The sequence below is a fragment of the Leuciscus leuciscus genome (assembly GCF_965113295.1).
Source record: "Leuciscus leuciscus genome assembly, chromosome: 15".
NCBI classification, from domain to species: Eukaryota; Metazoa; Chordata; class Actinopteri; order Cypriniformes; family Leuciscidae; genus Leuciscus; species Leuciscus leuciscus.
The window spans coordinates 39,920,981-39,935,346 of record NC_138739.1 but is presented as its reverse complement, the minus strand read 5'-3'; the positions used below and the strand labels follow the sequence as shown (position 1 = coordinate 39,935,346).

General features: G+C 35.1%; 1 protein-coding gene and 1 long non-coding RNA gene across 3 annotated transcripts in view; both read left to right on the top strand.

Moving 5' to 3' along the window:
- The window catches only part of LOC309475383, a 308,063-nt gene that overhangs the window by 221,006 nt on the left and 72,691 nt on the right, over positions 1–14,366 (top strand). The window lies entirely within an intron of this gene.
- On the top strand, positions 638–4,534 carry nppc (natriuretic peptide C; the record flags this gene model as incomplete). 2 transcript variants are annotated; one of them, XM_082138624.1, is made up of 3 exons in its annotated part: positions 638–822; positions 2,215–2,513; positions 4,086–4,534. In XM_082138624.1, coding segments are annotated over exons 1-3 (393 nt in total). In that variant the 5' UTR covers positions 638–729. The 2 variants fall into 2 exon arrangements, with proteins under 2 accessions (XP_081994750.1, XP_081994749.1); XM_082138623.1 differs by lacking the exon at positions 4,086–4,534 and having other exon boundaries at positions 2,215–2,517.

The following is a 14,366-nucleotide window of genomic DNA, read 5'->3' as shown; positions in this document are numbered from 1 at the left end:
GATAGATAGATAGATAGATAGATAGATAGATAGATAGATAGACACAGAGAAGACAGACAGATAGATAGATAGATAGATAGATAGATAGATAGATAGATAGATAGATAGATAGATAGATAGATAGATAGATAGATAGATAGATAGATAGATAGATAGATAGATAGATAGATAGATAGATAGATAGATAGAAATGTGTTCATGTGTAACACTACTGCATATGACATTCAAACACAAAGACGTAAATCTTTTACTTATGTTATAAAAAAGTTATAAAAAATGATAAAAGTCGTGACCGGTGATTATCATGAATGAATTCAAATGTGATTGTTCTTTTCCGACCTGTATTTAAGTGTTCACTGCAAACGATAACTGAACTAACTAAACACCCAGTCCGGCTATCCTCCGGTAACTGAGGCGATGCGCGGTAACCTGTGACGCACACACGCACACACACACACACACACACACACACGCGCGCGCGCGCACGCACAGCGGACAATCTGGCAAAGGTAAACCACGGAAGGGGTGGGGGTGGGGGTGGGGGGGGGGGGGGGGGGGGGCGTGACGTCACAGGAGTGATGTCATATCGCCTATAAAACCATGAGCCGAAATGACATCGAGTAAGAGTTGAGCTCGACACCTCTGGGAGTAAATGAAGGCTTGTGATTGAGACACACTTAAACAACTGAACTTCTCCTCTGACATCCACTGCACTGAAGCATCATCACGATGATCATCTCGCATTTGGTGGCTTGTGGACTTATTCTGACTCTTCTATCAGTCCGTGCCGAGGCAAAACCATTAACGCAGGAAGAGCAGAGGGTGAGTCTCATATTCAGACCTGCTTAACAAATGATACAGTTTGTTTAATATTCAGACAGACATCAAAAAGTTTATTAGTCATTATAACTTGTGAAAAAGACGCGCTAAAGCTGAGACATGCAGTTACGCGCAAATGCGCATTTAAATCCAGTGTGTAAAACGCGTAAAATGCGATTGTTTGATATATATATATATATATATATATATATATATATATATATATATATATATATATATATATATATATATAAATAACCATCTAAATTTGATTAGATTTTTTCAGAATATTGACATTGTTTGTCTAAACGCACTCTTTCTTTTCTCATCTCATCAGTACGTTCTCATCACTATTATCATGCAAAAGCGAAAGAGTTTGGACACATGTTTGCCGCAAGACTTCTTTGGACAAACTTTTTTATTCATTCATTTCCGTGACTTACATCATGGCATATCAACAGGTTCTCGTTCTCAAACATAAAAAAAATAAAGAAAAGTAAAGAAAACGCGCTTTTAAGACGCATTGCGCACCGACTCATAATACACCCATCGCTTTGATGTCACTCTTATAGACTTGAGTTAGATTCAATTCAGAGCGAATTTCTACATTTAAGTCTCACACTTTTCAGAATGTTCTCGTTTCTGAAGAAAGTTTCGAATTAATGTGCCAAGGTACCAAAACTTATTGAGATTTTAACTCAAACATTTCATCAAAATCAAATGATCTGAGACTTTTCATTCATTATCAAATAAAGCTTTTTTCTTTTCTCACAGTGATGCCTTGGAAGAACTACTTTGGGTTTCAGTGAAAAGTTCTTAAAATAACCTTTTTTTTTCTTTTTCTTTCTTAGTGTGAAGAACATTTAAATATTCTAAAGAATCTTTTGTGGAATGAAAGATTCCATGGATGTTAAAGATTCTTTATGGAACCAAAAGATGCAAATGACCTTTATTTTTAAAGAATGTTTTACTTAAACATAAAAGAGAATTCCATGAAATCTCCTAAACTCTGAAATAACAACATAGAAGCCATGATAAATACATTGTAATATGAAATAAACAAATAATCTAGTATATTGGACCAAGTAACCTGTTACTCCTTGTGTTTGTGTTACTCTGCTGAAGATGTGTGACACGTTACACTTTAAAACTACAGAAAAGGGTTCTGTAATGATATTAATAAATCATATTAGAAAGTAAAAGTGGATCTTTTTGTAACAGTTTAAAGGAACTTAAATGCATCTTAGAAAGGTAACCTATAAAATCGTGTGAATCAACCTACTATTGTAGAGTAAAAGAACATTTTAAGGGTCTCAGTGGGATAGTCTGTAATAATTGAGGACAGAAGTGAGCATTGAGGTGTTTCTCTGAGTGTTTGCTCCCTGTGTCCCTCAGTCCCTGCGGATGCTCCTGGGAGATGAGCTGTCCGAGTTCCTGGCGGCGGACGAGAGCCAGAGGAGGCTGGAGAGCCGGGCTCGGCTCCTGAGGGACCTGCGCATGGACACGAGGGCCCGGGGCCCCTGGGCTCGGATGCTGAACGAGCAGCCCGGATCCCGCAGACTCAAACCCGGGTCTAAGAAGGGCGGGACCGCGGCCAGGAGCGGATGCTTCGGACACAAGATGGACAGGATAGGGACCATGAGCGGGATGGGCTGCCAGCCGTCTCACTATCCCTCCGTCAACAACCTCTCCTGGTGAGTGTGTGCTCAGATCAGGCTTCTGACACGGGGACTACACTTCAGTTAGATGATTACAGCGATGCTTTTAATCAATATTAATACAAATGTACAGATTTATGATATAATATATGATTGTAGATATACTCTCTTTGAAAATATCACTTCAATTATATGATTACAGCTATATTTTTAATCAATATTTTATGCAAATACTGATACAAATTATATATGATATCAACTTATATATATCAATATTTATACTTTAAAATCATATATATATATATATATATATATACATTATATATATAATTTGTATCAATATTTATACTTTAAAATCATATATATATGATTTTAAAGTATAAATATTGATACAAATTATATATATATATAGCGTGTGATTCAAAACTATAATAATTAAATTTTAAAAATAAAATATAATGAATTAAAAAATATTATTTAATTAATAAATACATCTGTAGAGATCTAAATATTCGTTTTTTTATATATAAATCATTTATTTATTTATTGTTTATAAATGTATAAATAAAATTTGAAAAAAAATTAATTAATATATTTTAAATGAATGTTAACTATATAAATATATAAAATGAATTATATATTTAATATATAAAATATATAATATTTTATATATTATATATATATATATAAAATAAGTAATCTATTTATTTATTTTTTAATCTTTTTAATATCTGATGAGTCTAAAACTTATATTAGCAGATATAATCTTTGGGAATTACATGTACATTTTAAGAGTTAAATAAATGAATATACGTTTAATGAATGTTAATGAATGTTATACATATATATATATATATATATATATATATATATATATATATATAATATTTGATATAAAATATATATTTGCACATATACTCTTTGGGAATTTCATGGAATTAAACAAATTGATGAAACGAAACAAAGTTCTCTCTCTAATTTTGCCATTGCATTTGTTGCATATCCTCTTTTTTTATGCATAATGATATTTATCATCTGACATATTAATCACTGAATGCCTGACAATTACTGAGTTTCTTGATGCCGAATGCTTTACATGATGTTATAACAGGTGCTATTATTACAGGGAGCTTTATAAGTGTGTCAAACTGTAGTGTGTGTGTGTGTGTGTGTGTGTGTGTGTGTGTGTGTGTGTGTGTGTGTGTGTGTGTGTGTGTGTGTGTGTGTGTGTGTGTGTGTGTGTGTGTGTGTGTGTGTGTGTGTGTGTGTGTGTGTGTGTGTGTGTGTGTGTGTGTGTGTGTGTGTGTGTGTGTGTGTGTGTGTACTAGATAACTAAGTGTGGAGCAGATATGTGTAGTCTGAATGAGTCATGTGTCAGACTGAAGGATATCTGACTCTGTGATGCAGGACTGTTGTCAAAGACTCTGACGCCAGTCTCACGGACACGTGTGTGTGTGTGTGTGTGTGTGTGTGTGTGTGTGTGTGTGTGTGTGTGTGTGTGTGTGTGTGTGTGTGTGTGTGTGTGTGTGTGTGTGTGTGTGTGACGCTGCAGTGACGTGACGGATGTCGGGCTGAATCCATCTAACTATATGCCGTCTTTTTCCCTAGAGCGCATCACGAACGTCATGGATTTTGGACAGAATGGACTTAGTTGCTCTTCTTCCAAGGGGAACCTTAAAGAATCGGACTAATGGTACGAAGCCACTACGAGAACCATGTGTGGGGACAATGACACGTACAATTGAAATAAAGTAATTAGATAAAACATATGTACAAACAAAACCAACAACAACAACAACATGATGTGGATAAACGCTGTATATTGTTGCTGCTGCTGCTGTACATTCATGTATTTCATTCTCGCATAAATGTATTTATGTTTAAAAACCTATTTATATGTTTATAAAAGAGATATTTATAAATATGAGTTTTATTTATGTAACATTTTGAAATGAATGCAAACTGCAGGTCAATTCTGTTTGTAACTATTTTGTCTCTAATAGTTGTAAATGTTTTAAAAATCATTAAAAAATGCACAAATGCAACAAAAAAACTAAAACTGGTCGCAAAAGTTTTTAAGTGTTACTTTTGAATTACAGATTATATTACTTAAATGAGACTGAATGTCAAATCGATTAATTGTGATTAATCATATCGAACACATAAGTTTGTAAATATATATACACACACACATACACAAATATATATATATATATATATATATATATATTTACATGAAAAACTGTGTCTAAATCAGTATTTTTGTCTTCTTCATGTAAAAATTATTTAAACATCCTTGAAACAAGATCAATTTATGGAATCAAAATTGTGTAATTGTAATGTAAAAGTATTTTCTCTAGTTTTAAGCATTCTCTGAAAATATTGCCGTAAATGCTCTCGTTCTAAGAATTAAATGCAGTAAATGTATCTTGATTTGAGGATGTTTTGATATTTCTACTAGAAACAGATGCACATCGACCACACAGGGGGCGCTCGCGAACACCCTTCTGACCATGCTCTGACACCTAAAATGACCAAATGGGACACCGTACTCTGTGTGGCTGTGTCTAAATCGCCCCCATTCACTATTCTCTACATTACTCCACTAATATAGTCCACTTGAAGGAGTGAATGAAAACGAGTGAGTTGAATTCGGACACTTAGTGAGCCAGAAGGGCTTCAGCTTTTTGCATTGATGTTTAATTAAGCATTATAAAACGGATAGTTCCAGTCCTTGATTCTGATTGGTTGAGCCGCGTTCGAAGCTGTTGTAAATTACTCAACAAACATACACTTGTCCGTTTTATAATAGTAATAGTAACTGCAATAGTAAGTTGAAAATATTTATCCTGAACTCTGTCATAGTTTCCATGACAGAGTTCAGGATAAATATTTTCAACTTACTATTGCAGTTACTATTACTATTAGTCCGATGTGCATTTGATTAAGGTTTATAGATATAAACCTTAATCAAACAGTTTAATAATCATTTAAAATGGAATTTATACCTATAAATGGATGGATGATTCAACTGCGGCGCCATCTTCTGGTCAGACGCGGGAATTCATTCAGTGCACGAGCGCGACTCTCACAGTGCATTGTGGGTATTCTCTAGCCGTTGAGCGCAAATTCCAAACGCAAGTGAGCATCCCTATGCCCTACTCCCTTTGTAGGGCAGAGCCCTTGAAGTGGGGACTTTGGAGAGAGCAGGGTACGTGTGTGTGTGTGCCATTCTATTTTTTACAGTCTATGGTGCCATTATCCAGCCGTTTGTAACGCACGTGATGAAGGGAGCAGAAAGACAATGTCATTTCCTCATTATCTTCACCATCACAACAACATCAACACAACACGGTGTCCATCAGCTATTCTTATGACAATAATGTCTTATATTGCTGTTAATATAACTGTTGCAAATAAATATAAATTTTTTATATATATATATATAAAAGTTTTTTAAATATGCGTTATGTGTGTGAGTGTATTTCTCTGCTCTCAACTTTAAAACTTGCCGTCTCATCTTTGGACTCTACTTAAATTTCTTACCTAAACATAACATGACAAAAATGTGTGAAATATCACGAACAAAACAAAACACCTTGAATTGCTCTGTTTGTAAATTAGCTCGAACTCTCCCGCCATCTATCTAGCTTGAAAATGAATCAAGAGTAGGCTATATTCGCTGGGTCACATGACCATAAATTATCAATTTGCTTCCTTGAAGTGACCATCGCATGTACCCTTCGGCTTCGTGAAGGGATCCAGGTGTTCACTTTCGTTTGGAAAACCCCTACAAATGGCGTCCCCTTCCCGAAGGGCCCTTCAAGGGCGCAGAAATTGCCCCGAACACTCATTATTGTGGTGCATTATGGGATTTAATGAGTGCACTTGATAATGTCCACTATGGTTTCAGACACTAGTAATGGCTGTTCCCTCAAATAGTGCCATATATTTAAGGGTATATAGGGTGGGATTTCGGACACAGCCGTGGACTTCACGATCATTGTAAGTCCAGTGTAAGTCCATAAAGTGCACAGCCTATGATGTGTGGCATTTGGGACAGGGCCATAAAAGACTACGCCCTCTAAATTGAAGATTTGATTAATAAAACCGCTAGAATGAATAAGGAGGAGCATCAGAGGGCAGGACTGAGCCGTTCAGATAAATCTCTGAAACATAAGGGAAGCATTTTGCAGAATTTTATCTAAATCCAAAATGTCAAAAGGGAGTTTAAGAGCATTGCTTGCTACAATTAAGTTTGACCCACTAAGTGGGTAAAATACCATATTTATTACACTGAATTAATGCAGTATATATATGTAGAGTGCTTTTAAAGGAGAATTACTTAATTAAGGAAAGAAGAAAAAAAACTGTGTTTTGTCCTTGAAAGCCGGTTTCCTATGACTCACGCTGGGTCGTTTGGGTTTATTTATTGCAAAGGCAAGCAAGGGACGCTGTGACAGATAATCCAGTTAAAAAAAAAATTAAGAGAAAAGCAACGTCTGATCATTGAACTTACCAAAGAACCTGGGAGAGCAAGATTCAAGCAAAAAGAACTATATCAAAAATAGTTATATTTGTAATTATAATGTTTAAACCCTAGCCATTTTAAATAAGAAACCCTATTAGCAATAAATAAATAAATACTTTTTTTTGGGGGGGGGGGCATTGGTGAGCAGAAGAGACTTATTTCAAAATCTTTCATTTACTTCATCAAAAATACAGTAAAAACAGTAATATTGTGAAATATTGTGTCTGAAATGTCCCCTCTGTCATGTGGAGTTCCTCAGGGCTCGGTTTTAGGTCCTATTTTGTTTCCATTGTATATTAGCCCTCTTGGGGGAAATAATTCGTCATTTTAAAAGCGCTTCTTATCACTGTTATGCTGACGTCATTCAGTTGTACTGTTCATTCAAAGAGTCAGAGTTAATTAAGTTAAAGGAATTATTGGAATGCCTGTCTTGCATTAAGAACTGGTTAAACAATAACTACTTACAACTGAATACAAAAATGACTGAAACCTTAATCATCGCTCCAGATCAAAAACTACCTCAAATCAAACAGTTGGTCAGAAACTGTTTTTATCATTTGAGAAATATTTCTACAATGAGAACACTGTTGTCCAAAGCTGACATGGAGATGATTATTCATGCCTTTATTTCTTCTCGTTTAGATTGTAATTCGCTTTTTACTTGCTTTAACAGATCGTCTCTGAGTCGTTTGAAAAGGATGTCCTCTACATGTCCTCCTCCCGCACTCTCCGGTCCTCAGGTCAAAACCTCCTGATGGTCCCCAGAACACGCTTTAAAACTCAAAAGTTTCCCCCAAACTCTGGAACTAATGAGTTTGTGTGAGGTCAAATCTCTTGATTCTTTTAAAAAGCAGCTTACAGTTTTTCTCAATTGTTTACACACAAATTCTGGTACTTGAGACACAATGACCACGACATGTAACTCATTCACCAACCCCCTGAACCAATTCTGCTAAACTACAAGCACAATTCCTGCTTTACACTCAAATTGCAGTTCTAAAACACACTTTTTTCAAAACACTACACACAATTCTCTGCTTTTGGCACAATTTTCATGCAGAAAATCTCTTGTTTTCACAAGGAACACACTGCCATTCAAATATGCACACTGACTCATCACATGGGCAAACACCCGTCACACAGTTTTACAATTAGCAATCAGAGCTTTAGCATAAAAGGGCAACAGGTCACCTCTTCAATGGAGCAATGGATGCCAACATTGGATTTTTTTTTTTTTTTTACTGTAACTGTATACATTCAATTCTTCTGTTGTTTTATATGTAGACCACTGTATGTACAACTTTGTGTTGGTTGGGATGTACACTATGTACATTGTTTTTGTGGGAAAAATAAAATATATTTTTTTACCATGTATTTGTGTGTTCTGAGTATAAAAACAATATTCTCAAATATTTTACAGCACACTTATGTATGTACTGTCTGTAGCAAGTGAACACTGAACAAAAAAAAGGCCTAAGTCATTATGATGAATGGAGAAGAAGTGTTTTCCATTCATCATAGTGTTTTACATTGAGCACATCAGTGTTCAACTGGTTCTTATAAATGTCTATTCATATGATGGTTTGTGTGTGTCATTTGAAAACAAAATACCATTTTGAGAAGAAATAACATTGTTTTGAATGTAAAGTTTCATTTTGCAGGAGAATTGAGGGGTTTTGCCCATTGTGTGTGTTTTTTTGGATTTGTGTGTAGAGTTCTGAGAATATGAGGCATGCTTTCAGAAAATGTGTGTAAACAATTGAGAAAAACTGTAAGACACTTTTATTTAGTTGATTGGGCTTTTACATTTTGTTTTTAGCTCTGATAGTCTTATCTGTGTTTTATTGTTCTTTTATTGTAAATTGTTGCACTTTGTGTCTGTCATGGGTGCTATAAAAATAAATAAAGTTTACTTACTTACTTAAATATTATTACAATTTAAAATAGCTGTTTTCTCAATATAGCCGACTATAAAATGTAATTTATTCAAAGCTGAATTTTCAGCATCATTACTCCAGTCTTCAGTGTCACATGACCCTTCAGAAATCAGTCTAATATGATGATTTGATGCTCAAGAAACATTTATGATTGTTATCATATTTTTGTGGAAACCATTGGGTTTCATAACCCAACAAAGTGACCCAATGTGTTTAACGCAGATATTGGGTACCATAAACAACCCAAGTGTACAAACATACAGAATAAGTGTATGAAGAATGGCATGTTTCATCTGAAGTTGCACTGCAGGCTGATCAGATCTGCACCTTTACTGAAGTCCTGGGAAACATGATTCAACTGCAGTTTAAAACGCAATGATGCCATCTTGTGGTCATTGATTATCTCCTCATTGCCACAAAACCTCTGACCCATGCGTACGAACATTTTGGAGACGGAGCAGTTTGGTGACACCGATGGTGAGCTGGAGTTAAATGTCATTTTGGTCACTTTTAGACAGAACATTTTAAGAAAGTTATACATGTATAGAAAGATCATACAAATATAATTTAACTCATCAAGCCTATCACATGAAGCAAACATCCATCCCTTCTTGAATGTCCGCGCCAGCGAGCGCGCTGGGCCGTTTAGAGAAACTAACGCATCTAATCTAACGGCACATGAAGGAAAACCGTAAATATTCATTATGAGTCCTAATCATAAATACAGTGCATGTTCACAGTAACAGTTTAAATAAATAAAATAATGTTTAAACTACGTTTTACATCTGATATAAACATTTAAATGAAATATGCCATTCACATTAATGGAGTTAACACTTACATTACATGAAATCATAACTGAGAAGTTACAAAAAAATATATATTCTAATAAATATAAATATGTGTAGTAGATGCAATGCTTCCGAACACTTTTCCGGCATGCTGTGTTTTTAATGTTTTAACTACAGAGAGGATTGCTTATCATGATAATAGCAGATTGTCTGAGAAAATATTTTCGTGCAAATAATGCCCAACAAGGCCTATCTGTTTTCAAAATATAAAGCAATTAAAAATACTATTTGGCCAGTGGAAAAGATTGAGAAAAACTTTCTCTGAAACGTATTTTATATTATTTGATTTATTTTTTCAAAAACAAGGCAAGGATATGCAACTAAATAATTTTTTTTAGCAATGAATGTGACAGCACATCCATATCTCATATTGTCCTAATGTCATGTACCGTTAAACATGGTACCACGTGGATGAATATGCAGATGCAAATGATATGCAGATGAGGATATGCATAGTTAATCTAGGCGTTGTAAGCTCCATATATGGTTATTTCGGCCAGGAGACGCATGTGCGCACAATATTTCACTGACTGATTTATAAAGGGAATTTTGCGCAGGTTCTGGCGTTCGCACGGTTTTATAAGTCTGAATATTATCATTTTTTACCGTACGCCATTTTTGGTTTTCGGGCGTATGTACGCTTTTAGTAAGGATACTCACAGTTTTATAAATGAGACCCCTGAGCTGTGTTCAAAAATCAAAATCAAAATCGACCCCTACACCCTCATTCACTATTCTCTACATATAGTCCACTTGAAGGAGTGAATCAAAACGAGCGAGACACTTAGTGACCCAGAAGATCTGCAGCTTTTGCATGGTTTGTGCTGTCTAATAATCGTTTACAGTTTTTCTCGATTGTTTACACACATTTTCTGAAAGCATGCCTCATATTCTCAGAACTCTACACACAAATCCAAAAAAACACACACAATGGGCAAAACCCCTCAATTCTCCTGCAAAATGAAACTTTACATTCATTCAAAACAATGTTATTTCTTCTCAAAATGGTATTTTGTTTTCAAATGACACACACAAACCATCATATGAATAGACATTTATAAGAACCAGTTGAACACTGATGTGCTCAATGGAAAACACTATGATGAATGGAAAACACTTCTTCTCCATTCATCATAATGACTTAGGCCTTTTTTTGTTCAGTGTTACACTTACTACAGACAGTACATAAGTGTGCTGTAAAATATTTGAGAATATTGTTTTTATACTCAGAACACACAAATACATGGTAACAAATATATTTTATTTTTCCCACAAAAGCAATGTACACCGTGTACATCCCAAGCAACACAAAGCTGTACATACAGTGGTCTACATACAAAACAACAGAAGAATTTACTGTATACAGTTACAGTAACAAAATAAAATAAAAATCCAATGTTGGCATCCATTGCTCCATTGAAGAGCTGACCTGTTGCCCTTAATGCTAAAGCTCTGATTGCTAATTGTAAAACTGTGTGACGGGTGTTTGCCCATGTGATGAGTCAGTGTGCATATTTGAATGGCAGTGTGTTCCTTGTGAAAACAAGAGATTTTCTGCATGAAAATTGTGCCAAAAGCAGAGAATTGTGTGTAGTGTTTTGAAAAAAGTGTGTTTTAGAACTGCAATTTGAGTGTAAAGCAGGAATTGTGCTTGTAGTTTAGCAGAACTGGTTCAGGGGGTTGGTGAATGAGTTACATGTTGTGGTCATTGTGCCTCAAGTACCAGAAAATGTGTGTAAACAATTGAGAAAAACTGTAATACGTAGCAAACTGACAGCTCCAGTAATGACAAGATTTATCTTGAACTCTGTCATGGAAACTATCATACATAAACCATAATTAAACAATCTAATAATCAATTAAAAAGGAATGTATACCTGTATGGTATTACGCTGTAGCCACATTGGACCAGCGGTTTGTAATGGATGGATGGATGATTCAGCTGTGGCGCCATCTTCTGGTCACACGTGGGAATTCATTCAACACACGACTCTCACAGTGCATTATGGGTATTCTGTAGCCGTTGAGCACAGCATCAATTGTACACTCGTTGTTGCGGTGCATTACGGGATTGAATGGGTGCACTCGATAACGTCCTCTATGGTTTCAGACACCACTACAAATCACTGTGCCCTATTTAAGAGTACAGGGGGCGATTTGGGACACAGCCCTTGATTAGCTGGTTCACGGTTCAGGTGTGTTTTATTAGGTTAGAGAGCTAAACTTAACTCTACTGGGCAGACAGTATCCGGGATTGAACACCCCTGCTCATACAGTACTACATAGATTGCTATCTTAGAATGCACACTTTAATGTAGTATTTATTGTGTATGAATATTGATTTAGAATGTTACGAGTTGTGGAAAAATTCAGGAGAGGAATATAAAGCCACATCGATTCTCAGATAAATTAGAGTAGCCTAACCACGATGAGCGCATGGGGAACTGGGTTAAACCAATAAAATATACAAAAAATAAATAAAAATTATATATATATATATATATATATATAGGCTATATATATATTTTTTTTTTTTACATGTTATTCTATATATTTTGTCTGCCTTCAAGACTCAGCTAAAAACGTAAATGTGTATTTTTGATAATGTGGCTATATATGTTTGCAATGTGGGTGTGCAAATGTATTGTAATGTACAATGTAAAGCGACCTCTAGCTAGGTAAAGGCGCTATATATAAAACTTCATCTAGTGGAAGCGTTTGGTACTGCGCACAAACAAAGTGTTACTGAAAGCTCTTTTTTGGGGGGATATCAACCTCAAATTTGGAACAAAACTTGTTTAGATTTATGGCTTTGATTTTCTCACAGTTTTAGAGTAAAACATGTTTTGGAAAAATATATTTCATATACAATTTAAAAATAGTATTTTTATGCATTTTTCATAATAATAAAGTCCAGAGCATTCAAGATTTACAACAGTTTAATTTGGAAATTTAATTTACAGGTCTATGCTCAAAAAGTGATCAATAATAGGTAATAAATGGATCCATAAATGTAATTAAGTACCATAAAATCCCATAAAAATACAAAATATGAAAACATTATCGAACTAAAATATAGTAGCCTACATTCATTTAATACGCTGATTTCACGCAGCCGTTATTCTGAAATCGAAAGCGAGGCTCCGGTGGGAAGAAAACCGGAAGTGTCGCCTTTAATCACAGGAGAGTCGTGAATGTGATAGCGTATTGTTGTGTTTAATGATGTTGTGTCAATTCTAAAAATGTACAAACATTTCTTTCATACTTTAGACTATATACAGTGAAATTCATTTATAAATAAAATATATATTTTTATATATAATTCAGAATGTAAAAAACGAAGCAGGAATGAACTATATACATAGGCCTATCCTATATTGGATATTAACATCCAATAGTGTAAATCGCGGCAGCAGCTTCAGGTTGGTAATCCAAGGCATTGTTGTTTATCTTTACTTCCGGGGTTCTTCCCACCGGAGCCTCACTTTCGATTTCAAAATGGCGGCTGCGTGAAATCAGCGTTGCTGAACTAACACAGACTGATATACACTGACTGTGCTGATGCGGATCGATGTGGAATTGTCCGGAACTAATGTTGATGTATCATAAAAACAAGATGCACTTCCAATTTTCACCACAGATTTACATTGGAAACATGTGGCGCTGTTGAGCTCCTAATGCCCCTGTTACACGATCATAACCAACCGGTCGGCACAAGCCATGCACGACATTTAAAATAGTCTAGAAACTCCGAAAAATATTTGTTGAATAATTTTGAACACAAAATTAATTATTTTATTAATACAAAGATAATTCTGGCCAAAGATGCTTTTGGGAAACGCACCCCATAGGCTATACGGTGTGTTTGTTCAAACGCGTGTTATCAACAGTACGGAAGCTTAACTTGTGATTGTGAGTTTATATCTGTTATGAACTGCTCCGAGACACAAAGGCTGTATAAAACTGAATTATGCATAATAGTTCCCCTATATTAATTAACTTGGTTACTTAATCAACATAATCAATTAATCAACTGAAAATAAAAATTAGATTAAATATATGTAAAAACATCTCTAAAATAATACAGAAAAACCGAATGATATTCTTGTTTGGTATTTACACTGCAGACTCACTCTATATCACGGCTGTTCAACCCTTCCCACGGATCATCCTAGTGCGAGGGACCCGGACCCCCATCCGAAAACGCCTGTATATAGACACAAATATATTCTCTTCTTCTCAATGTAAGATTACTATAAGTCTAATATAAAAAAAATAGTTTCAAGAGAAATTGTAACATTGATTATTTTCTCTATCATAGTCTGCACTCCCTTCCAGAGTTTCGAGATCTCTTCACACTCCCACACACACAATGAATACATTTAGGACATATGTCTGTAATATTCTTGTTGAATTTGTTTAATAATGCTGGGCATTAGCCAATTATACTGTAACATTTTAAATCTTGTATTAACAGTTTGCTTCTGAGCATCTCTCCGATCATTCATTGGTCCGTCCTCCATTCCTCTAATCGAGAGTTTGCAGAAGATCCACGTTATATAAAAGTGAA